Genomic DNA, 27,303 nt, shown 5'->3' on the forward strand with positions numbered 1-27,303 from the left:
CAGGTGACAGGCCCCAGCAGGAGACAGGCCCCAGCAGGAGACAAGCCCCAGCAGGAGACAAGCCCCAGCAGGAGACAAGCCCCAGCAGGAGACAAGCCCCAGCAGGAGACAAGCCCCAGCAGGAGACAAGCCCCAGCAGGAGACAGGCCCCAGCAGGAGACAGGCCCCAGCAGGAGACAGGCCCCAACAGGTGACAGACCCCAACAGGTGACAGACCCCAACAGGTGACAGACCCCAGACAGGCCCCAGCAGGTGACAGGCCCCAGACAGGCCACAGTCATACACTGGCCCCGCAGCATGTCACATCTTCTGCTGCCGCCGCCGGGTTCCTGAGGCAGGAAACAGAGGAACCTGCGATCCTGCTGCACCACCACCGCAACTCACAGCTGCTGGAGCACCGGCTTCATGTATCCAGGGTCTGCAGCATTCCCCCACTTCCACCGGGCCGGTTTCCTGAAGGACCCTTCCTCCTGTGACCCCCGCTCCACCACCCCCCAGGTAAGATACCATACCTATTCAGACTATAAGACGGACCACTATCTTATAAAAAAATTTTTTTTCCTATTTTCCACCCCAAAATCTGGGGTGCATCTTATGGTCCGGTGCTTGGATAGATAGATATATAGCTATAAATGTGATATATATAATCAGTGCTTTGCGTGGTTACCTTACTGTTCATGTCATTAATTAATAAATTATTACATTTATGGAAAAAAAAATGGCGTAGGGTCCCCCGTAATTTTATTAACCAGCAGAGCGAAAGCAGATAGCTTGGGCGGATGTTTTTAGCCTGGGAAGGGGGTAATACCCATGGAGTTTCCCAGGCTACTAATATCAACCTGCAGCTGTACTGGCTATTAAAATGGGGAACCCTTAAAAAACTTACGTGGGGTCCCCCTATTTTAACAGCTAGCAAAGGCTATGCAGACAGCTGGGGGCTGATATTAATAGCCTGTGAAGGAGCCATGAATATTGGCCCCCTCCGAGGCTAGAAACAGGAGCCCTCAGCCACCCATAGGATGCGCCAATTCTGGCATTTAGCCTTGCTCTACCTTCATTACTTGGACTGCGTAGGAAAGGTAAGGATGAGGTTCGTTTATTATTTTCCTTTTATTACAGGTGATCAAGTGCTTCGGGGATTAGCTGTAAAGTGAGTATATGGTGTTTTTTATTTTTTATTTTTGCAGGGGTGGCGAACAGCAGGGACAAGGTGTAGGGGAGTATAATGTGTTTTATTTTTATTTTAATTTTTTTTAATTCATTTTAAAAAATGTTTTTTATACTTAGCAGAGCACAGACGCCGGAGGATGGGAGACTACTGCTCCCATCCAGCGGCGCCTGTGCCCGCTGTTTCCTATGGCAGAAGGTGCCGGTGGTAGTAGTACCATTAGCCAGCGCCTATGATCCGCGGTAAGCTATTTACCGCCAGGTCACCTGTCACTGCTGTGGCATCATGCTGACACCTATCAACATGATGCCACAGTGCTCTGATCGCGGTTATGCAATTACCGCAATCAGAGCCTGTGTTTCCTGACAGCGTGGGAAACTAGGTCACTGTCACAGCTGTGGCATCATGCTGACACCTGTCAGCATGATGTCACAGTGCTCTGATTGCAGTAACGCAAGTGACAGCGCAGGAAACCAGGTGAATTAGGGTCCCCCAATCACATGAATGGGGTCCGTGTTCGGGTTCGAGGTTCGGGTACTGTTCCCGAACCCGAACTTTAAAAAAACTGCTTGGTGTTTGGCTATATTAGCCGATCCCGAACAGTGACGGGTTCCCCACCACTACTTAGGAGCTAATAAAAGTCAAATGCCAACATTTGGCAGTCATCAGTATGTGGAAGCACATTTCACTGTAGGTGCTGTCCATTTTTCTGAAGTGCCTCTCTGCATAAACCTGAAGCCATTGGTGTGACGACAGGTCTAGTTTTCTTGGTTTGGTTTATCCTTTTATTTTATGTAACTGTATATTCTGCATTGTTTTGTCCACTTTGTAAAATATTTTGTATATTTTTTTTTTATAAACACTGCCTATCGTTCTGGATTAAATATAAAATGTAATAGTTCTGTTCCTTTTGTTCTGTAAACTGCACCTCAAAGCCATATGCTACCAGAACCAGGCGCCCAGACAGCCTGTATAAAACCAGACTGGTGGTGGCAGCTAATAATCTTTCTTGAGTTATCGTGGACAAGGTGGAGGCGTTGGTCTGCTCCTATCAGCCAAATGTACTTTTCAGGTTATCCCCCAGTACCCTCACTTATCTTTCCTTCTTTTAAGGTCCACACAGTCAGACTCTACCGGCCCTTGTCCCTGTGAGTGGCGGTTGTGTATCGCCCTCCAGGCCCCTCTCGTCAGTTCTTGGATCACTTTGCCACCGGGCTTCCTCATTTTCTATCATGTGACATCCCAACCCTCATCATGGTGGACTTCAACATCCCCATCTATAATCCACTGTCCTCATCTGCCTCCCACCTGGAAACACACGCTGGACCTGATCTTTTCCCGGCTCTGCTCAGTGCGCGATTTTACTAACTCCTCTCTACCACTCTCTGACCACAACCTTCTGTCATTCTCTGTCAGTAACTGTCGCTCCGCTCAGGACACCCCCACTTTCCACACATCCAGAAACTTATAAAGAAATTGCAGTCATCATTGGCCCCGATCTCCTCCCTCTCATGTCCTGACTCTTCAATGAAACATTATAATGATACATTGCAGAGTGCCCTAGATAAAGCTGCACCTTCCACACAAATAACAACTCGGCACAGATGGCGACAACCCTGGCACACACTACAAACATGTTTTCTCCAGTGGTGCTCCAGGTGCGCTGAACATCTGTGGAGAAAATCCAATCTGGCAGAAGACTTCATCCATTATAAGTGTAACGGGTCCGGGTGGTGGAACCTCTGTGCCGAGGTGCAAGGAGGGACCCAGAGGGGCGTGACTAAGTATCAACCCGAACCGACCCTGGTCGGACGGCAGCAAACGACACCGTGACCAGGGAGGATCCGGGCTGAGGGACCAGGTGCTACTCTGGGGACGACCTTGTAAGAGAGCAGGTGGCTCCCACGGGTCAGATGGCTGGGACTGACCGGTATGACGGATGGACACGGCAAGCAGGCAGAAGTCTCTGGTAGCTGACAGGTGGTCACGGTACCTGACAGCAGAGCAGGTAGTAGTCTCTAGGTTTACCAGGCAGGTGGTCACAGCAAGTGACAGCAGAGCCTCCAGGCAGGCTGGCAGGAAACAGGCGGGCGCTCCCAGATGAGCGGGCTGACGGACACAGCATGTAACAGGCGGGTGCTCTCAGATGAGTGGTATGACAGACACAGCAGGTAACAGGTGAGCGCTCCCAGGTGAGCGGGCTGACGGACTCTGCAGGTAACAGACGGATGCTCCCAGGTGAGCGGACAGACAGACAGAGCAGGTAACAGGCGGATGCTCCCAGGTGAGCGGACTGACAGACAGGGCAGGTAACAGGCAGGTAACAGGTGAGCGCTCCAGGTGAGCAGGCTGGCAGGCTCGGCAGGTAAAGGGCAGATAACAGGCTGGCAGGCAGGACGAGGAGTCAGGCTAGCAGCGGGACCTGACGGCTGAAGCAGAGATCAGAAACTGTGCAACAACTTTGCTCGGGCACCTCCATTTTGGAGGAGGTGCTTTATATATGGGAGGTCCTCCGGCCACTGGCCGGGGACTCCTTAGGACGGCGCACGCGGTCCCTTTAAGAGAGGGGGAGCGCGCGCGCGCCCTAAGCACAGAGCCCGGGAAGGAGCGCGCGCCGGCAGCAGTGAGGAGGGGAGCGCAGGAGGACGCCGCGCCAGGAGCGGGAAGGTGAGAGGGACGGCGTCTTTGCCTAGCAGTGGGCAGAGACGCCGATGCTACAGTACCCCCCCTTTAGGCCCCCCCTTTTTTAGGCCAGAGAGAAATTTCTCAAGTAGAAGAGGGGTGTTGATGTTCTCCCTGGGTTTCCACGTTCTCTCCTCAGGACCAAACCCCTTCCAATCCACCAGAAAAAAAGTTCTCCCCCTTACCCTTTTGGTGGCCAGAATACTCTCTACCTCAAAGACGTCCTCAGCAGAAACCGGAGCAGGAGTACCTGGATTGTTGGAAAAAGTGTTAAGGATAACGGGTTTGAGGAGAGATACCTGGAAGGAGTTGGGAATGCGTAGGGTGGCCGGGAGTTTTAATTTGTAGGCTACTGGATTAATTTGCCTGAGGACTTCGAAAGGACCGATGAATCGAGGGCCCAACTTGTAGGAGGGTACTTTGAGCCGCACATGTTTGGAGGAGAGCCAGACCTGGTCTCCTGGACGAAATAGAGGCGGATCCAGACGTCTCTTATCAGCATATCTCTTCATCCGCTCGGAAGACAGAAGAGCGGACCTAGTACTCTCCCAAATGGTAGAAAATTCGCTGACAAGAGACTCCGCAGCAGGGTTGTCCACAGAAGTGGAGACGGGAACCGGAATCCGGGGATGTTGGCCACAAACTATAAAGAACGGGGACTTGGAAGAGGATTCACTCTCATGGTTATTATAAGAGAACTCGGCCCAAGGTAGGAGGTCCACCCAATCGGACTGGTGGGCATTAACGAAGTTTCGGAGGTAGCTGGTAAGGATCTGATTGATCCACTCCACTTGACCATTGGACTGTGGGTGGTAAGCGGAGGAGAAATCCAGGGTGACGTCCAACAGCTTACATGTGGCTCTCCAGAAGCGTGAGGTGAACTGAACCCCTCGATCCAACACGATGTGGAGGGGTAGGCCATGGAGACGGAAAATGTGGGGGATAAAGTCCTTAGCCAGCTCGGGTGCAGATGGGAGACCAGGCAGGGGAATGAAGTGGGCCATTTTAGAAAAGCGGTCAGCAACCACCCAAATGACTGTACACCCAGCAGAAACAGGAAGGTAGGTGATAAAGTCCATAGCAATGTGCTGCCATGGAGCAGCGGGTACGGGAAGGGGCAGAAGATGACCGGCTGGTAGATGTCTGGGAACTTTGTTGCGGGCACAAGACGAACAGGCCGTGACGACGTCTACAACATCCTTACGCAATGTAGGCCACCAGTAATGCCGGGTAATGAGCAGGAAGGTCTTCTTTTGGCCAGCATGGCCAGCTAGTTTAGAAGAATGACCCCAGCGAAGAACCTTCTCACGATCTGGTACAGCTACAAACGTCTTACCGGGTGGAAGACGAGTCAGATCCAAGGGGGCCACATTCATCACCTTGGAGGGGTCGATGATGTGCATAGGCTCCTCCTCTTGATCGGAGGACAGGAAGGATCGGGACAAGGCATCAACTTTGACATTCTTGTCCGCCGGGCGGAAATGTAAGATGAAGTCGAAGCGGGCAAAAAACAAAGACCACCGGGCCTGACGCGGATTAAGTCTCTGGGCATTTTGGAGATATGCCAGATTTTTGTGATCCGTGTAGATGATCACCGGGTATAGAGCCCTTTCAAGCAGGTAGCGCCACTCCTCCAGCGCCAATTTGATGGCTAGAAATTCTCGGTCTCCTATGGAGTAGTTGTGCTCAGATGAGGAGAAGATTTTGGAGAAGAAGCCGCAGGTTACCATTCTCCCGGTAGAAGATTTTTGGGTGAGTACCGCTCCGGAGGAGGAGGCATCAACCTCCACGTAGAATTGTTTATTACAGTCCGGACGGTGCAGGACTGGGGCAGAGGCGAAGGCTTTCTTTAAGGAAAGAAAGGCCTCCTCGGCTTCGGGCGACCATACCTTGGGATTATCCCCCTACGAGTGAGCGCAGATATGGGAGTAGTCCGGGACGAGAAGTGTGGGATGAAGAGACAATAGTAATTGGCGAAGCCCAGGAATCGCTGTATCGCCTTCAACCCCTCCGGACGGGGCCACCTCAGGACAGCAGAGAGCTTCTCGGGATCCATTCGCAAGCCTGTCTGGGAGATAACATAGCCCAAGAATGGAAGGGAGGTCTGGTCGAAGAGGCACTTCTCGTACTTGACATAGAGGTGGTTCTGCCTGAGCCTAAGCAGGACCTGACGAACATCACACCGGTGTGTGGGGAGATCCGGAGAGAAGACCAAGATATCGTCCAGGTATACCACCACGCAGGAGTACAGGAGATCGCGGAAGATGTCGTTGACCAGTTCTTGAAAGGCGGCGGGAGCATTGCAGAGACCGAAGGGCATCACACGGTACTCATAGTGACCGTCCCGGGTATTGAATGCTGTCTTCCACTCGTCTCCTTGATGGATACGGACCAGGTTATATGCTCCTCGAAGATCCAGCTTGGAGAAGATCCTGGCGCCTTTGAGGCGATCAAACAACTCGGAGATGAGCGGCAGGGGGTATTTGTTTTTTACCGTGATTTGATTGAGTCCTCTATAGTCAATACAGGGATGTAGCGAGCCGTCTTTCTTTTTGACAAAGAAGAATCCGGCTCCAGCCGGGGAGGTAGATTTTCGAATAAATCCCCTAGCCAGATTCTCTTCAATGTATTCAGACATGGCCCGGGTTTCGGCCGCAGAGAATGGGTAGATACGCCCACGGGGCGGAGTGGCGCCAGGTACCAGGTCGATCGGGCAATCATATGGCCTATGGGGTGGCAACGTCTCTGCTTCCTTTTTACCGAAGATGTCCGCATAGGGCCAGTATGGAGCCGGGAGACTGGGTAGATTAGCTGGAGTAGGCGGAGGGCGAGCTGGGCGGACCGGAACCAGGCAGGTCTTATGGCAGTCTGGTCCCCACCGGAGTACTTCACCGGATCGCCAGTTCAATACGGGTTCATGTATCTGTAGCCAGGGTAGACCAAGCAATAGGGAGTGAGAGAGTCCGGACAGCACATGGAATGAGATTTCCTCAGAGTGCAGCATTCCCACCTGCAGGGTTATGGGTACAGTGACGAGCAGGATAGTCACCGGGAGAAGTCTTCCATCCACGGAGGCGACTGACAATGGTTTAGCCAGGGGCTTGGTGGGAATATGGAAACTCTCTACCAAAGACTGGGAGATGAGGTTTCCAGCAGCTCCAGAGTCCAGGTGGGCGATTTCAAAGTGGCGATTCTCTCCCCAGGAGATAGAGACAGACAAGGTTAGAGATGGAGAGGGCTTACTTTTGTCTAGGACGACCTCTCCAAGCGGACCTAGACACTGGAGTTTTCCGGCTTCTCCAGGCAGGAAAGGATCAGGTGCTTTTTACTGCCACAATAGAAACAGCTCCCCTCGGCTCGGCGTGACTCTTGGCGAGATTTGACAATCTTGGTCTGGTCGATCTGCATGGGCTCGGGTGAGTGAGCCCGGGGAGTGACAGATGAAGAGACAGGTCTCTGGAAAATAGGAGCAAGGCGGGGAAACCTCCTCTCACGGGTGGTCTCTTTGGTACATTCCTGGAACCGGATGTCAATCCGGGTAGCTAGTGTCACCAAGTCATCCAGGGTGGTTGGAATGTCCCGACCGGCAAGTTCGTCTTTAATCCGACCGGAGAGGCCCTCCCAGAAGACAGACACCAGGGCCTCGTTATCCCAGGCAAGCTCAGAAGCGAGGGTACGGAACCATATGGCATATTGGCCCACGGTGAGACTCCCTTGGCGGAGACGTAGCAGAGAGGAGGCTGATGAGGTCTTTCATCCCTGTTCATCGAAGACTTTCCGGAAAGCAGTGAGGAAAGCTGACAAGTTGGATACCAGGGGATCCCCTCTCTCCCACAGGGGATTTAGCCAAGCCAGTGCTTCCCCAGTGAGATGGGACATGATGAAGGCCACTTTGGCCCGGTCGGTGGTAAAGTGATGTGCCAAGAGTTCAAAGTGCAGGGTGCACTGGTTAATGAAGCCTCGAGCCAAGGCGGGGTCTCCACCAAAATGAGGCGGTGCAGAGAGCCGGGGACCCGGACCGGGTACCATGGTATTGATGGGCAGCGGCGCTGCCGGGGCGTGAGTCGTACGACTGGAGGCAGGTCCTGGTGGAGCAGTCAGTGTGTCCAGGCGGGAGTTGACATTACGCAGGTGGTTCAGGATGGATTCCTGTTGGGATCTCTGACGGGAGACTTCGTGGAACAGGTCAGAGAGCGAGGGAGCTTGGGTGCCACCGGGTTCCATGGCCCGAGCAAACTGTAACATGTCCGGGTGGTGGAACCTCTCTGCCGAGGTGCAAGGAGGGACCCAGAGGGGCGTGACTAAGTATCAACCCGAACCGACCCTGGTCGGACGGCAGCAAACGACACCGTGACCAGGGAGGATCCGGGCTGAGGGACCAGGTGCTACTCTGGGGACGACCTTGTAAGAGAGCAGGTGGCTCCCACGGGTCAGATGGCTGGGACTGACCGGTATGACGGATGGACACGGCAAGCAGGCAGAAGTCTCTGGTAGCTGACAGGTGGTCACGGTACCTGGCAACAGAGCAGGTAGTAGTCTCTAGGTTTACCAGGCAGGTGGTCACAGCAAGTGACGGCAGAGCCTCCAGGCAGGCTGGCAGGAAACAGGCGGGCGCTCCCAGCTGAGCGGGCTGACGGACACAGCAGGTAACAGGCGGGTGCTCCCAGGTGAGCGGTATGACAGACACAGCAGGTAACAGGTGAGCGCTCCCAGGTGAGCGGGCTGACGGACTCTGCAGGTAACAGACGGATGCTCCCAGGTGAGCGGACAGACAGACAGGGCAGGTAACAGGCGGATGCTCCCAGGTGAGCGGACTGGCAGACAGGGCAGGTAACAGGCAGGTAACAGGTGAGCGCTCCAGGTGAGCAGGCTGGCAGGTAAATGGCAGATAACAGGCTGGCAGGCAGGACGAGGAGTCAGGCTAGCAGCGGGACCTGAGGGCTGAAGCAGAGATCAGAAACTGTGCAACAACTTTGCTCGGGCACCTCCATTTTGGAGGAGGTGCTTTATATATGGGAGGTCCTCCGGCCATTGGCCGGGGACTCCATAGGACGGTGCGCGCTGTCCCTTTAAGAGAGGGGGAGCGTGCGCGCGCCCTAAGCACAGAGCCCGGGAAGGAGGGCGCGCCGGCAGCAGTGAAGAGGGGAGCGCAGGAGGACGCCGCGCCAGGAGTGGGAAGATGAGAGGGACGGCATCTCTGCCTAGCAGTGGGCAGAGAAGCCGATGCTACAATAAGTTTATGCTTCAAACATACAACTCTGCCCTTCACATCTCCAAACAAACCTATTTCAATACCCTCATCACCTCACTTTCCAAAAATCCTAAACGCCTCTTTGACACTTTTCATTCCCTCCTCCATCCAAGAGTGAAAGCCCCAACAACTGACCTCAGCGCTGACGATCTGGCTAATTATTTCAAACAAAAAATTGACCATATCAGACAGGAAATTTTCTCCCAATCCCCTAAAACCATGCACGGTCCTCCCTCTCCCATAGCATCTAGCTTACTCTCTCTCCTTGAACCAGTCACGGAAGAAGAAGTGATCAGGCTCCTTGCATCTTCTCGCCCTACTACCTGCATTAGTGACCCTATTCCGTCACATCTCCTTCAGTCCCTTTCCCCGGCTGCCACCACTCACCTAACTAAAATACTTAATGTCTCTCTCTCCTCCGGTATTTTTCCCTCCTCATTTAAACACTCCAGCATACATCCATTACTTAAAAAACCATCCTTCTACCAAAACTGTGCTGCCAACTACAGACCTGTGTCTAATCTTCCCTTCATCTGTAAACTCCAGGAACGCTTTTTCTACTCCCGTCTAATCCGCTATCTCTCAGATAACTCTCTTCTTGACCCTCTACAATCCGGTTTCCGCTCTTTACACTCCACTGAAACTGCCCTCACTAAAGTCTCTAATGATTTACTAACAGCTAAATCTAATGGTCACTACTCCCTGCTGATTCTCCTGGATCTCTCTGCAGCATTCAACACTGTGGATCACCAGCTTCTCCTCACGATGCTCCAATCTACTGGGTTCAAGTACACCGTTCTCTCCTGGTTCTTCTCCTATCTCTCTGACTGCTCCTTCACTGTGTCTTTTGCCGGCTCCTCTTCCTCCTTTTTTACCATTACTGTCGGGGTTCCTCAAGGATCGGTCCTAGGCCCCCTCCTCTTCTCCTTATATACCACCCCTATTGGACAAACAATCAGTAGATTTGGTTTTCAGTTCCATCTCTATGCTGATGACACCCAATTATACACATAGTCTCCCGACCTCACCCCTGAATTATTACAAAACACCAGTGATTGTCTTTCCGCCATCTCTAACATTATGTCCTCCCTCTATCTGAAACTGAACTACTTGTTTCCTCCCTCCAATAACCTACCTATGCCCAATATTGCCATCTTCGTGTGTGGCTCCACCATTACTCCCCAACAACAAGCCTACTGTCTCAGGGTTATACTTGATTCAGATCTTTCCTTCTCTCCCCAGATCCAATCACTCGCCCGCTCATGTCATCTCCACCTCAAAAACATTTCTAGAATTCGATCTTTTCTTATCTTTGACTCTGCAAAAACTCTTACTGCTGCTCTGATTCATTCTGGACTACTGCAACTCTCTACTAAAAGGTCTCCCTCTTACTAAACTCTCCCCTCTCCAATCTGTCCTGAATGCGGCAGGCAGGATCATATTCCTCACCAACCGCTACACCGATGCCTCTTCAATGTGCCAGTCGTTGCACTGGTTACCCATCTGCTATAGAGTTCAATATAAACTCATCACCCTTACCCACAAAGCGCTCCATGCTTCAGCACCGCCCTACATCTCCTCCCTCGTCTCAGTCTACCACCTTACCAGTGCCCTCTGTTCTGCTAATGACCTAAGATTAACATCCTCAATAATACGGAACTACCACTCCCGTCTCCAAAACTTCTCATGTGATGCGCCAATTATTTGGAATGCACTACCCAGAACTCTTCGTTTAGTCCCCAATACCAACAATTTTAAGCGTGCCCTTTAGACTGGCCTATCACCTCACCTCACCTATCTAACTATCCCTTTTCTTCCCCCTTACAATACTTTCTTCCAAATCAGGACCCTCGTATCATCTGTTCGCACATTTCCATGTACTTAATAGACATCTGTGTCTGTACTTGTTCACATACTGGTTGGTGACTGGTTAATTTAGCATTATGTGATTACCCTATTTATTACATTGATGCATGACTGTACAATACAAGCAATTGTTATCATCCACCTTTCGTGTCTCCCCTATTTCCTCATAGATTGTAAGCTTGCGATCAGGCCCCTCTCTCCTCCTGGTATCTGTTGATTTGTGATTATTATTATTCTGTAACGTCTTTTATTGTCTGTACAAGTCCCCTCTAAAATGTAAAGTGCTGAGGTATATGTTGGCGCTATAGAAATAATAAATTGTTGTTATTATTATTATGAAGTTAGCAGTGATCATACAGGGGAATATACATATATTGCATGTGTTGGAATCCGGAGGTGTATATACCATATGCTCACTGTTAGTTTTCCAATAACTGGTCTGTTAATGGTAACAGTCTGCAACCTCCTATCTTAATCGTCAGCCACTCGTGTAATTGTCCGGATGATAGGGGGCAGCAGAGCGCTGTTCTCTCAAGAGATCACAGTGGGTGGTTCTGCGTGATCTTTCCAGGCTGCGACAATCTTAACATATTGGTGGCAGTGGTGGGATGGTATGTGACAATTTGCAATCGGTTACCATGGGTGGTAAAGTCACTACAGGGCTCAGGGACACCGGAGATAAACGAACCACCGTGGTTGTAATAGTGGCGACTTTGCCAATCCTGGTGATCTGTGGCAAATGCCAAGCGTCCTGAACGGTGTTTGCCTGTGAGCACAACCCCAATCTGTGGACGTCGGGCCCTCATACCACCCTCATGGAGTCAGTTTCTAACTGTTTGTGCAGACACATGCACATTTGTGGCCTGCTGGAGGTCATTTTGCAGGGCTCTGGCACTGCTCCTCCTGTTCCTCCTTGCACAAAGGTGGAGGTAGCGCTGCTGCTGCTGGGTTGTTCACCTTCTACAGCCCCCTCCACGTCTCCTGGTGTACTGGCCTGTCTCCTGGTAGCGCCTCCAGCCTCTGGACACTACGCTGACAGCTACAGCAAACATTCTTGCTACAGCTCGCATTGATGTGCCATTCTGGATGAGCTGCACTACCTGAGCAACTTCTGTGGGTTGTAGAGTCCGTCTCATGCTACCACGAGTGTGAAAGCACAACCAATATTCAAAAGTGACTAAACAATAACAGCCAGAAAGCATTGGTACTGAGATGTGGTCTGTGGTCCCCACCTGCAGAACCACTCCTTTATTGAGGGTGTCTTGATAATTGACAAAAATTTCCATCTATTGTCTATTCCATTTGCACAACAGCATGTGAAATTGATTGTCAATCAGTGTAGCTTCCTAAGTGGACAGTTTCATTTCACAGAAGCTTGATTTACTTGGAGTTATATTCTGTTGTTTAAGTGTTCCCTTTATGTTTTTGAGCAGTGTATTTTGGAGCTAGATGAGCAAATGTTCCATTTTCATATCATTTACTGCCTGCTCCCAGGCACAATTACCCACTGCAGAATACATTTCTCATTTTTTAATGGAGATAAAATATACAGGTGGCAAACAAATATGATAGGGTGGGCAACATATTTCATGCCATCAAACTACTACATGAGGCTTGCCACAAAGTTGTTGTTTTTTTCAGGGCAATATGTATGGTTATGTATGTTTGCACATAATGTATAATTATTATTGTGTTACAAGAGAAAATACATATGTAAAACTAGTCAAAGACCCACTACATTTTAAACTTGCTGTACTTGCTTATTGAAATTTCCACCTCACGAGAGTTGTTATTATAATGTAGTTACATCTTGCGACATAGTTATGTTCCTGGTACGATCCGACAATTCAGGCCTCTCTTGGACAAGGATGATCAGCATCTCCACATTGATGCTGCAAGATATTCTATTGGTTTCCATTGTGGCGTGTGTCATTTTTTTATATAGCTTCCCAGTATTTCCTTGCAGCTGAACTTCATGCGCTGACCTGATTTAATTTCCTGGGTCATTCGACATGTGTGCTTATAAAATGGACACTATATGGATAGTCCATGAGCCATCCGTTTTTTCCAGGCACCCATAGACTTGCATAGGTGAGTCTCGTCCGATTTAGGCCACATTCACTTGTTCAGTATTTGGTCAGTATTTTACATTAGTATTTGTAAGCCAAAATCAGTGGAAGAATCAGAGGAAAAGTATAATATAAACACGTCACCATTTCTGTATTTTCACCCACTCCAGGATTTAGCTTAAAATACTGATGTAAAATACTGATCAAATACTGAACATGTGAGCGTGGCTCTACATGTCAAATCGCAGCATGCTGCAAATTTTTCCTCATGCAGAAAACAAACAGGTCAGAAAAAATGACACAGATCAGAACTGCCTTACTGAATAACATTGGTATGAGTGCAATACCTTTCTTTTTTTTTGTTTATAGGATTGCACTCGTCCAATTTATAGGGTTGTGTGAGCAAGCCCCGATGTTGAATGTCCACATGAAGATCTATAATGGATGCATTCAGTGCAGGTAGATTGGTTTCTAATTTATTTTCATTTAAGTAATACAATGCAGTTTTTTATTTGAAAAACTGGCAGCTCACTAACCCATACAAGTCAATGGGATTATCCATCCAGTTTTCTCACTAACTCAGAAAATGTGTGATCCCAGAAAGTCTCAATGGAATTTTGGTCCGTTTTTGCAGATCAGTTAAGTAATGCCATTTTATTCACTCATGGTATGATCTTTTAACCAATATGACAAAGGAAGCCCTATAGTATCTTACTCCAATTGACAATAAGCCAATTCAGGAAGCTTAGGAATATGAACAATAATATCAAGGATAATCACACAGCCCGGAAGGTCGCAACTGAACCACCCACTCTATTATCTTTTTGTAACGAACAGCTTTTGTAACTGTCATCTGGACAATAATTCAAATGACTGATGATTAACGAAGGAAGACACAGGCTGTTTCCACTAATAGGCCGGTTATTGGAAACCTAACTGTCAGCGTATGGTATATACACCTCCAATTCCAAAACCAGGAATATATGCATATACCACCGATATGGTTACTGCGAACTCCAGGATAACCCAGGACTACTCCGGGATAACCCATGATCTCCAGGATAACTGATGCCACCACCAGTCGTTTATATAGGTTGACTGGACGAATGATTTCTGGTAATGTATGGATTCAGAGCACCGTTTACAGAACAAAAGGAACACAACTATTACATTTTATATTTAATCCAGAATGACAGGCAGTGTTTATAAAAAATATACAAAAGATTTTACAAAGAGGACAAAACAATACTGCATATACAGTTACATAAAATAAAAAGAAATAACGAAATAAACTTACTAAGGCATTCACAGAGATGAGTCAACTTAGCGGAAGGAGAGCAATTCGATGGGAGATGTTCAGTGAACGGGATTCATTCATACACCGAAGTATATCTCACTACAGGACCACAGATTCGCCTTGACCTTTTATCAGCACCTAAGATACACCCACACACCCCCTTGATGACTTCACATGGGCTGGGTTGTGGAATGTTCTCAGCCCTTCAGGATTTTATGAAATTCCCAAATTATAGGATATTTCCTAGCCAAATACCTGTCCATTCTACAAATCTCAAGTGTTGACAAAAGACATCCTGCATTTTAATTAGGATTCCTCACTACACCATATGTTACCTGTGTGAACCTATTATCAAAAGAAGTTGGTAGATTGTAAGCTCTCTTTCCTATTGCAATTCTGTGTGAGAGAGGAGGAGGGAGAAGGGTAAATGCCCGCAATGGGAAACTTTCTTATTTTACAAAACTAGCTCACCAAGTGACCCCAGTCAGGATACAATTACAAGCGGCAAGCTGCAGTATCAGAAACACTCATGTGTACTTACAGTACCTGCCACAGTAGCAAAAATGTAATGTGCATTTACAGCATCTGCTGCAGTAACAAAAATTTTAAATTGTATTTACAGTACCTGTTCCAGTAAAAAAAAAGATTCATACGTATTTACAGTACTGACACAGTAAAAAAAAGTTATTTTCAGCAAGAACCTCAATGTGCATTTACAGTAGTACTGCAGTAACAAAAACCTTATGGTGCATTTACAGTATTGCTGCAATAATAAAAATGTTCATGTGTATTTACAGTACTGCTGCAATAACAAGAACCTTTGTGTATTAACAGTAATTCTGCAATAACAATAACCTTCCTGTGTATTTACAGTACTGCTGCAAATATCAATAACCTTAATGAGTATTTACAGTACTGCTGCAGCAACAAGAACCTTAATGAGTATTTACAGAACTGCTGCAATAATAAAAACTTTCATGTGTATTTACAGTACTGCAATCACAATAACCTTCCTGTGTATTTACAGTACTGCTGCAATAACAATAACCTTCCTGTGTAATTACAGTACTGCTGCAATAACAATAACCTTCTTGTGTATTTACAGTGCTGCTGCAATAACAATAACCTTCCTGTGTATTTACAGTGCTGCTGCAGTCACAATAACCTTCTTGTGTATTTACAGTACTGCTGCAACAATAACCTTCCTGTGTATTTACAGTACTGCTGCAATAACAATAACCTTCCTGTGTAATTACAGTACTGCTGCAATCACAATAACCTTCCTGTGTATTTACAGTACTGCTGCAATAACAATAACCTTCCTGTGTAATTACAGTACTGCTGCAATAACAACCTTCTTGTGTATTTACAGTACTGCTGCAACAATAACCTTCCTGTGTATTTACAGTACTGCTGCAATAACAATAACCTTCCTGTGTAATTACAGTACTGCTGCAATCACAATAACCTTCCTGTGTATTTACAGTACTGCTGCAACAATAACCTTCCTGTGTATTTACAGTACTGCTGCAATAACAATAACCTTCCTGTGTAATTACAGTACTGCTGCAATAACAATAACCTTCTTGTGTATTTACAGTACTGCTGCAACAATAACCTTCCTGTGTATTTACAGTACTGCTGCAATAACAATAACCTTCCTGTGTAATTACAGTACTGCTGCAATAACAATAACCTTCTTGTGTATTTACAGTACTGCTGCAACAATAACCTTCCTGTGTATTTACAGTACTGCTGCAATAACAAGAACCTTTGTGTATTAACAGTAATTCTGCAGTAACAATAACCTTCCTGTGTATTTACAGTACTGCTGCAATAACAATAACCTTCCTGTGTATTTACAGTACTGCTGCAATAACAAGAACCTTAATGAGTATTTACAGTATTCCTGCGGCAACAAGAACCTTAATGAGTATTTACAGAACTGCTGCAATAATAAAAACTTTCATGTGTATTTACAGTACTACTGCAATCACAATAACCTTCCTGTGTATTTACAGTACTGCTGCAACAACAATAACCTTCCTGTGTAATTACAGTACTCCTGCAATAACAATAACCTTCCTGTGTATTTACAGTACTGCTGCAACAATAACCTTCCTGTGTATTTACAGTACTGCTGCAATAACAATAACCTTCCTGTGTATTTACAGTACTGCTGCAATAACGATAACCTTCCTCTGTATTTACAATACTGCTGCAATCACAATAACCTTCCTGTGTGTTTACAGTACTGCTGCAATAACAATAACCTTCCTGTGTATTTACAATACTGCTGCAATAACAATAACCTTCCTGTGTATTTACAATACTGCTGCAATAACAATAACCTTCCTGTGTATTTACAATACTGCTGCAATAACAATAACCTTCCTGTGTGTTTACAATACTGCTGCAATAACAATAACCTTCCTGTATATTTACAGTACTGCTGCAATAACAATAACCTTCCTGTGTATTTACAATACTGCAGCAATAACAATAACCTTCCTGTGTATTTACAGTACTGCTGCAATAACAATAACCTTCCTGCGTATTTACAGTGCTGCTGCAATAATAAAAACGTTCAAGTGCATTTACAGTACTGCTGCAATAATAAAAACGTTCATGTGTATTTACAGTACTGCTGCAATCACAATAACCTTCCTGTGTATTTACAGTACTGCTGCAATAACAAGAGCCTTAATGAGTATTTGCAGTACTGCTGCAATAACAATAACCTTCCTGTGTATTTATAATACCTGTCACATTTATAAAAAACCTTCAGGTGTAATTACGGTACCTGTTGCTGTAGCAATAACCTTCAGGTTTAATTACAGCACCTGTTGAAGTAACAAAAACCTTCAGGTGTATGGTATTTATGCATCAATTGTTGTTTTTGCGAATATACCCTTAGGCATCAAAATAGACAAGTCTCCCCTAACCATTTATGAAAGGGATGTTACTTTGTACCATGTACCACTGTGGTTGTGTTTCAGTCAGATGGTTTAACATTTATAGAATACTTTATGAGTATGTTGCTTACCTCTGCTTTTATTTTATTATCTCCAAAACACAAATGCTGCAGATAAGCAGCTGCATTAGATTGCACAGAAGGGAACTGGTGTTGCAACATTTGTATCACTTCAGGAAGTTCTGGATCTCTCCATCCAAACTCTCTGAAAATGTAATATAAACAAAATTAGTACGATTAAAGGGGGTATTCACTTTTGGGGACAATTATTTTACTACTGAAATATATACAATTGTCACTGATTGAGATTCATGAAACATTTTTACAGTTTGCCTTCTACAGCCTATGTGTTGCACTGTCTATTTCTGTCTGCAGAAATAGTTAACCCCTTCACCCCGGTCGATTTGTATTTTTTATTTTTTTATTTTATCATTCACATAAGGCTGGTTTCACACGTCCACATATTTCCAGTACCTTAAAAACATAAGATATCCGTGTCCCGTGTGTCACACGTGTGAAAACTGTGTGCCGTCCGGGTGCCACATCAGGATCAAACATACTGGAGCTTGGGAATCAATGCACAGTTAGTGCTGTTCCCAAGCGCCGGGTTCCCTGTCGGCGCTGTGATCAGCACCAGCAGGAACAATGATGAGGGTAGTAGTGTCTGCTCCTGCAGTGTCCACCTGTAAAAATAAGAATAAAATAAAAAATCCTTGTACTCACCTGTTCTAAGTGTCCCCCACTGTAATCCATGTGACCGATCAGCAGAGGAGCTGGGGAAAATTGGTCGCTGCAGCGAGTTGGCCCCGGATCGCTGCTGAGCTCAGGAGCGGTGTCCTGAGCTGATGTTTTTACTGATACCATTTTCAAGTAGATACGATGTTTTGATCACCTCTTATTGCATTTTATTACGTTATTTTTTTGTTTTAATTTTCTTTTCGACACTGTTTGCCGATCAGATTAATATGCTTTATATTTTGATAGATTGCAGTTTTATGTTTTCTTTTAATGGTGCAAAAGGGGTGTGATTTATACTTTTGTGATTTTTTTTCAGATTTTTTTTTCAAAAAGGTTTTCACTTTTTACTGTATTTAACCCCTTCCCAACATTTGTAGTATATATATATATATATATATATATATATATATATATATATATATATATATATATATATATATATATATATATATATATATATATATATATGTCATGGTCGGGAAGTACTTCTGACTCGCCCCCTGGGCCGCGTGGGGAACCCGAAACCGGGCCTTTTGTGGGATGCTGGGGGTTGTAGTCACCGTGGCGATGACCCGGTCCCTTGGCTCAGGGTGATCAAACCAATGGCAGTCAATTGATATGGTTTTCATTATTTTCAAATGTCCGACTACGCCACCCGTGGATTGCGGTCAGGATGAACCGCCGCTGCAGGGCAGACCGCTGGGGCTGGTGTTGGTGAGCAGCACAGGAATGGTATAACTCCCCACGGGAGAAGTGTAGCCCCAGGGCAGGGTAGGTGGATGATGGGGGTGATGGTGCGCGGGAATAATGACTCAGAGTCTTTGTAATGCAGTCCAGGATCTTTACTCACAGTTCGTTATTCCACGTTACTCCAGCCAGCTGTAACTTCCCGCGTCGCACCATGTTCACCAGGTGAGGGGGCTCAGCCAACTCTCAGATAATTTTGGAGCGCTTCGCAGGACCCCCTTTTTGTGTCCTTCCTCTGGCCTGTCATACCCCACCAGTGACCACGCTTCTGTCCGGCTGCCTCGGGCCTTCTCTGGGTAAACCTCGGCGCCAGTTTTCCCTGACCCTATGTGGTGCCTTCCTAGCGGGTGTAGTGAGGGACTGCACCATATGAAATGTGACAGCCTCCAGTTTGTAGTTGAGGGTAGTTCCCCACCTCCACTAGTTTCGGGGACCGGTCTCCCCCTTGGCCTGACCCCTCTACTCAGGTAGATGCGGGAGTATGGTGGCTACCAGCCGGTCCACACCCCTGGGGTCCTTTCTTTCCTCTGTGTTCCTGGAGCCTCCTCCGCTCTTCTTCATTCCTTTTCCCCAACTCTCTCTCTCCTTTCAGTGCTGACTGGGCCTCACAGGCTAGACCCGCGTCCGGTGCAGAGCTCCACAGAGTCCTGCTCTGTCACATCTTCTCTCTGACTCAACTGAACTGACTTCTCTCTGAACTAAGATGGTGCCCACCTTTTGTACCTCCCTCTAGGTGTACCCAGGAACTGCTTCCTCCCTGCTCCTGCACTACAGGGTTCCCCTTCCTCGGTGTTCCCTCCCCCCACTCCAGCCAGGGACAGGGACTGTCGTGCTCTACTTGGAGCATATCGGTCGCCCTGCCCCCCCGGAAATGTGGTGTAATGCATGCAGGTATCGGGGTCCTGATCCACACTCCATCCTTACCCGAGAGTGAGATATCGCACGTCTGGAAGAGATGCAATACCTCTGTGGCAACCGAGCCCCCAGGGTGCTACACTTCCATACCAATTTAGTATATATTCATCATGGCGATCACCAGCACACAGAGGACGAAGCGCACTCAGTGCCAGGAGTGGTGCCCGCACCGCTGCCGGCACATTAACCTTCTAAATGCAGCGATCGCAGCATTTAGCAGGCAAGCAGAGGGAGGAAAAGCTGTCGGCTCCAACGACTGAGGTGACGCCTGGTGAGGAGTATTGCCACTTCTGTGCCCCCTACGCACGAGACTGCCAACCCACCCGAAGTGACCCAGGAACGGAGGATTAGTGCCTTGTCTGCTGACGGGCTACGGTTAGTGCACGCACAGTCTGGGCTGGAGGGGTGCCACTGACGGGCTGGAGGAAGCTGGAAGCGTGGCCCGGTGAATCCCGGCAGAGCTGTCCTGGCTGCTCTGTGTCGGCTGCCTGGGGTTTGCCCCGCACCGATGCCATCTTGGTAGTGCTGTGGCGCAGGTGTGGGGATGGCTCCCTGTAGCAGAGACATCCAAATATCCACTAAGACTGCAGCTCCTCTGAGCAAATTATAAACATTAATCCCCACTGAAGGACTCTATCTCTCTCCCCAGCCTCTTTTGCAAGCCATGAAGGGATAACTTTGGCGGTTTCCCTCCCCCCACACACAATAATATATAGATACTTTAATAAAAGTGCCTCTTTTAAAATCCGCTTTGGCGCCAAATCACCTTTTTGGAGAGGAGGGAGTGCTACAAAAGACTGAACACTTATTATTTTTTAGACGTGCGACTCTTTCTCTCCCCCCTTCCCTGCTAAACAAGGAGTTAATATACTATACAGTAGTCTGCTATTAAAAATAAAAGCAGTGAAGGTGCACAAATCTGCTAACCAGATTCTACTCTGTCTTTGGACGCCACCTAGTGGATACCTAAAAAATCACACTCTGAAAGAGGGGGGACATAAGTCTTATCACTTTAAGATGTGAAACGATTATTAAGTGGTGAACTGCTGCAGATTGAAGGACTTCTGGGAGCGGAACATCCAGCATGACTGCCTTTTAAATTAGTTCCTGCTTACACAGCTAAACCGGCTGAAAACCATCACCATCAACAAGGAATTCGATAGACTGTACAAAAGATACTCTCTCTTGACACGTCTAAATTTGCGGGCACTACGGTCTTTTTTTCCCCGGAAGCCCTGTGTGTGTCTCACAAGACACATATATGCGACAACTAGACACTAGCGTTGAGCCACCCCCGTAGTGTTCGAGTTCGGTTCGGTTCGTCGAACACCCTTGTGTTCGCCGAACTGTTCGTCGAACACCTTCGAACACCGTTAAAACCAATGGCAGGCAAACAAAAACACATAGAAAACACCTTCAAAGGTGTCCAAAAGCTGACAAACTGCTCAGAAGACATAACTAACACATGGAAAAGTGACAAGTACATATAGTCATGCGAAAAGAAAAGAGGTGGAGGAGTAAAAGGAGGGGGAGACACAGATATAGGCATGTCATGCCCTTCTAAAATCCAAAAAGTGAGAAGCCGACACGGCCAGTCCGTTCCTGCCCGTGCCACCTCCGTGTCGCCGGGTTTGTGCCAGAGCCGCGGTGGACCCTGACGGCCAGCCCCCCTCTCCCAATACTGGTGCCTGTCCGCTGGTGGGTCGAGCGAGCCCCCCTGTGGTGGAGGCAGCTCTAAGCTTTTTAATTTAAATTGTCTCTCTAATTTGAATGAATACACTTTAAATCCTTTTACAAGGATCTATTGGAGGGCAAGTCTCATGCCAGCAGCCGCGTAATTCCAGCTCCAGTAGCGTCCACTAAAGCTGCTGCAGTTAAAAAGCTTTTATAAGGATCGAGCTCGGCGGTCCACCGCAAGGCGTCCTACCGCCAGTCCCAGCCCCTATGCCTTGGGGTGCCTCCCGATGCTCTTCACTGAGTATCCCGGGGTCCCGAAGCATTTCCTATGAAAAAATTAAGTGTCCAAACTACAGGTGGTGTAGCTTGCTTAACAGCCGGGATAATCCGCTGACTAGCAGACACTGCTACTAGGCACAAAGTATTTCCTGGGCTAGATCCAGTTAAAAATTTGTAATTAGATACTCTCGTTGGATGCTGAGAAAGCATTCCATAGAGTCTCCTGGCACGCCATATATTATTCTCTTAAAAAGCTTGGGGTAGGGGTCTATGGGACCCTTTTATAGCCAAAATCACGGCCCTGTATCGCAATACGTCACCTAGGCTGAAGATAAATGGAACTGTAGCACCCCGAGGGCTCGGTTGCTACAGAGGTATTGCACCTCACCCAGAGGTGTGATATCTCACTCTCAGGTAAGGATGGAGTGTGGATCAGGACCCCGACACCTGCATGCATTACACCACATTTCCGTGGGGCAGGGTGACCAATATGCCCCTGAGATGGGCACGACAGTCCCTGTCCCTGGCTGGAGTGGGGGGAGGGAACACCGAGGAAGGGGAACCCTGTAGTGCAGGAGCAGGGAGGAAGCAGTTCCTGGGTGCATTGAGAAGGGAGTATAAAAGGTGGGCACCATCTTAGTTCAGTGCAGAGAAGTCTGAGCAGAAGTGACAGGGAGCAGGGGCTCTGCATGAGCTCTGCTCCGGAGGCGGGCCTAGTAACAGAGGCCCAGGCTTGGAAGAGGGAGAAGGAAGGAAGAGGAGCGGAGAAGGCTCCAGGAACGAGGAACGAAGGGATTCCAGGGTTGCGGACGGGCGAGTCGCCACCGCACGCCCGAATCCACCTGCGTGGAGGGGTCAGGCCAAAGGGGTAGACCGGTCCCCGAAACTAGTGGAGGCGGGAAACGACCCTCAGCTAGAAAGCGGAGGCTGTGACATTTTATGTGGCGCAGCCCCTCGCTACACCCGCTAGGAAGGCCCACATAGGGTCAGGGAAACTGGCGCCAAGTTTACTAAGAGGAGGCCCGAGGCAGCCGGACAGAAGCGTTGGTAAGAAAGGCCAAACAAAGGACACACAAAGGGGGTCCTGTGAAGCGCTCCAAAGTTATCTGGGAGTTGTCTGAGCCCCTCACCTGGTGAGCACAGTACGACGTGGGCAGCCGTTACCTGCAGAAGTGGTCTGGATAATAAGAACTGTGAGTAAAGGCCCTGGACTGCATCACTGACTGCGTGTCGTTACTGCTGCTGACCTGCACCATCACCCCCATCCTCCGCATACACTGCCCTGAGGCTATTCTCCTCCCGTGGGGAGTTATACTACACTCTGCTGCACCCACAACACCAGCCTCAGCGGTCTGCCCTGCAGCGGCGGTTCACTCTGACCGCAATCCATGGGTGGCGTAGTCGGACATTTAAACATCAAAACCACATAAATAGTTCCACCACTGGTTTGACCGCCCTGAGCCACGGAACCGGGTCGCCGCCACGGAGACTACAACCCCCAGCATCCACCAAAAAGGGTCCGGCTCCGGGTGTCCCAAGGCCCAGGGGGTGCATCAGAACATTTTCATCACCTTTCACAATCACCAATGGGACAAGGCAGGGATGTCCTCTGTCCCCTCTCTTATACATCCTAGTGACGGAGCACCTGCTCTCATCAATTCGCCATAACCCCAATATTAGGTGGATTGAGGTGGGAGGCACCGAGTACAAGTGCTCTCTATTTGCTGATGATGTACTATTATATATCACTCAATCACATATATCCATCCATGCTGTTATGGCTTAAATAGATCACTTTGTTACATGGTCAAATTTTAAAATCAATGCAGCGAAGTCTGAGGCCCTCGATGTCTCCCTCCCCAAATCCATACAGGATTCCATCCAATCCAACTTTCCCTTTGCCTGGCCCTCACAGGGTATCAAATACTTAGGAATTCCTATTCATAGAGACCTCTCCCATCTATGTTATCTTAATTTTGGGCCCTTTATTGAACAACTCCATACAGACCACGGTTGGCAAGTTAGAACTGTAAGATTCACTACGTGAACCACTGGTGTTTTGTGGAAAAGCACATGTACACTGTGTTCCAAATTATTATACAAAAAGTGTTTAGGAGTGATAAGGGAAGAATTTGTTTGTTTGTCAGTTAAACTCATTGATGGTGATGTGTGTCAGGGCTCTTTATATCACTGTAAGCAATTGCAGACACCTGTGCTAATTAGTTTGGCAGGTGTGTCCAATGAAAGGCAAGACTACTTAAGAAGGCTGTCCCACATTATTAAGCAGCCTACATTTTCTGCCAAAATGGGAAAGAAAAAGGATGTGTCAGCTGCTGAGAAGCAACAAATTGTGGAGTGTTTAGGTCAAGGCATGACTACAATCAACATTGCCAAGACACTTCATCCTGATCATCGCACAATCAAGAAGTATGTAGCTGATTCACAGTACACACGTGTGCGTGCTGATAAGGGCAAATTGAGGACTCTTTCCTACAGGCAATTACGTCAGGTTAAAAGAGCAGCGGCAAAAAAGCCTTGTCATAGCAGCAGACAAGTTTTTGAAGCTGCTGGTGCCTCCAACGTCCCCCGAACAACAAGATGCAGGGTCCTTCAGAGGTTTGCAGCTGTGCGTAAGCCATCCTGTCGACCTCCTCTATCCACTGCACACAAGCAGAAACAGCTCCAGTGGGCCAAACAATACATGAAGACTGACTTCAAAACTGTTTTGTTCACGGATGAGTGCCGTGCAACGCTCGATGGTCCAGATGGATGGAGTGGAGGATGGCTGGTTGATGGACACCCGACGCAAACACGGCTACAGCGCCAACAAGGAGGAGGCGGAGTAATGTTTTGGGCTGGAATCATGGGGAGAGAGATTATCGGCCCCTTTAGGATCCCTGAAGGGGTAAAGATGAACTCCATAATGTATGTGGAGTTTCTCAAACAGCACTTCCTGCCATGGTTCAAGAAGAAGAACCGTGTATTCCACAGCAAGATCATTTTCATGCATGATAATGCACCGTCTCATGCTGCACATAACACATCTGCATCTCTGGCTGATATGGACATAAAAGGGGACAAACTTATGGTGTGACCCACATGCTCCCCTGACCTCAACCCCATTCAGAACCTCTGGAGCATCATTAAAAGGAGTGTCTATGATGGCGGGAGGCAGTTCACATCTAAGCAACAGTTCTGGGAGGGTATTCTGTCCTCATGCAAAACAATTGAAGCAGAAACCATCCAAAACCCGACAAATTCAATGGACGAGAGAGTTCAGAAGCTCCTTTCGAACAATGGGTCCTATGTGCAAATGTAACATCACCTAGAATAAAGTTTTGAGTTGAAAACTGTTTGATTTCAGTTTCTAATAACCTGCTAATGCTTATAATTTCAAAAATGACCATTTTTTTGGTCTTTATTAAAATGAAAAGGTTGATCGAAGAGTGTGGGGGATCTAAGAGTGTGGCAACCCAGTAGTCAGGATTACTTCGAATTCTGACAATCTGAGGGTCATGTTGCAGGTAGTGCAGCAAGAAGGCACTCATGTCTCTTGCGCATCTAGGAGCCCCAAAATTATTTTCTGGGCTAGATGCAATTAATTAATTTTAAATCTGGTGGAGCTTAGTATAGATGGCCTAATAGAATCAGTACTGCACACTGCTACAAAGCCCAAATAATTTTCCAGCCAAGATACAGATAAACATGATTAGTAATTTGAAAGCTTAAAACGGTTGGTGAGGTGATTTTAACCAATCATCAAGCTTTTACTCTCCCCAGGATGACACAGGGGTAGAAAAGTCGTTTCGGATCCATGATTTGTTCATCTTTATGAACGTGAGTCTGTCTACATTATCAGTGGAGAGCCACGTGCGCTTATCTGTCAGCACACCACCAGCAGCGCTGAACACATGTTCAGACAGAACGCTGGCGGCGGGGCATGACAAGATCTACAAGGCGTAAGTGGCGAGCTCCGGCCATTTATCCAGATTGGAAGCCCAAAAAGAGCAAGGGTCCAGCGACACAGTCATGGCTTCAATGTTTAATTGGAGATACTACTGTACCATCGTCTCTAGGCGTTGTCTATGTGTCAGACTTCTTGTCTCCTGTGGCCTTGCAAAGGATGGGCTAAAAAAGTGTTGAAATGATTCCGCAAAATTGATGTTACCAGCAGATACTGTGTTTCTGTTACGGTTTGAGTGCTGAACACTTGATGGTCCCACGGTTGGCAAGTTGGAACTGTGAGATTCACTACGTGCACCACTGGTGTTTTGTGGAAAAGCACATGTAAGATTCTGCAACAGTCTCTGCTGATACTCCTGCATGCGTGCATCCCTTTCTATGGCAGGAATAATTTCTGCAAATTTACTTTTGTACCGGGGATCTAACAGTGTGGCAACCCAGTAGTCAGGATTATTTCTAATTCTCACAATTCGAGGGTCATGTTGCAGGTAGTGCAGCAAGAAGGCACTCATGTGTGTTGCGCATCCAGGATCACCAAGTCCCTGTTGTGTTGGTGGCGAGGTAACAATCATGCTTCCTTCCTCTGTCCTCTCCCCCCCAACCTCGCACAACAGAAATGTGATCAAGGTCTCCCTCATCTGATGAGTCTTCCACCAGTTCGTCCTCCACTTCTTCCTGGGCTCCTGCACCTTCCTCACTAGTTTGGCTGCTACCATGTGCCCTGGTAAAACCATCTCCCCCACCCTCACATGCCTGCCGCCTTGGTGCTGCCGACCGTCTGGACCTTGCAGATGTTAGCCCTTCCGCATACAACTCCTCCTCCTCTACTTCCTCCACCTCCTCTTGTGCCACCACCTGACTCCGAATTCTGTTTAACATGTGCTCCAGCATGTAAATCACCGGAATAGTCATGCTGATAATGGCATCGTCAGCACTAAACATCTTCGTCGCCATTTCAAAACTGTGCAGAAGGGTGCATAGGTCCCTGATCTGAGACCACTCCTCCAGCGTGATTTGCCCCACCTCTGGATCTCGTTGGCCCAGGCTATACGTCAGAACGTATTGCACCAGGGCTTGTCGGTGCTGCCACAGTCGCTGCAACATGTGCAGAGTTGAATTCCACTGGGTAGGCACATCGCATTTTAGCCGGTGAAGTGGCAGGCCCAACGACATCTGTAGAGATGTAAGTCGCTGAGCTGCGGGATACGAACGGCGGAAGTGAGCACACAGCGACCGTGCCCTCTGCAAAAGGCCATCTAGTCCGGGATAGTGGGCTAAAAATTGCTGGACAACCAGGTTCAACACGTGAGCCATACAAGGCACGTGTGTGACATTGCCCCGGTGAAGGGCCGCACCCAGGTTTGCAGCATTGTCGCACACGGCCTTCCCTGGTTTCAGGTCCAGTGGAGACAACCATTCATGAAATTGGTTCTCCAGAGCTGACCACAACTCCTCAGCTGTGTGGCTCACATTTCCCAGACATTTCAAAGTAAAAACCGCCTGATGACGTTGAGCCCTACTGCCGGCATAGTAAGGAGGTGGGCAGGATCCCTTCTGTGCAGTTAGAAAGCTTGTGGCATGACCAGACAGGCTTTGGGTGCAGGTGGAGGACCGAGAGGAGGTTGAGGAGGCAGAAGCAGTGGAGGAACTTTGAGATAAAGAGGATTGACGCACAAC

General features: G+C 47.9%; 1 protein-coding gene across 11 annotated transcripts in view; it reads right to left on the minus strand.

Moving 5' to 3' along the window:
• Positions 1 to 27,303, minus strand: part of CTNND2 (catenin delta 2) — a 2,090,389-nt gene that overhangs the window by 1,074,633 nt on the left and 988,453 nt on the right. For all 11 annotated transcript variants that reach the window (XM_073678428.1, XM_073678425.1, XM_073678422.1 and 8 more), the window contains one exon: positions 17,380 to 17,512. In XM_073678428.1, the coding sequence (XP_073534529.1) occupies positions 17,380 to 17,512 (133 nt within the window). The remainder of the gene's footprint in view (positions 1 to 17,379; positions 17,513 to 27,303) is intronic.

Source organism: Phyllobates terribilis, unplaced genomic scaffold, assembly GCF_046119375.1.
Source record: "Phyllobates terribilis strain yellow unplaced genomic scaffold, ASM4611937v1 Scaffold_4__5_contigs__length_816908805, whole genome shotgun sequence".
NCBI classification, from domain to species: domain Eukaryota; kingdom Metazoa; phylum Chordata; class Amphibia; order Anura; family Dendrobatidae; genus Phyllobates; species Phyllobates terribilis.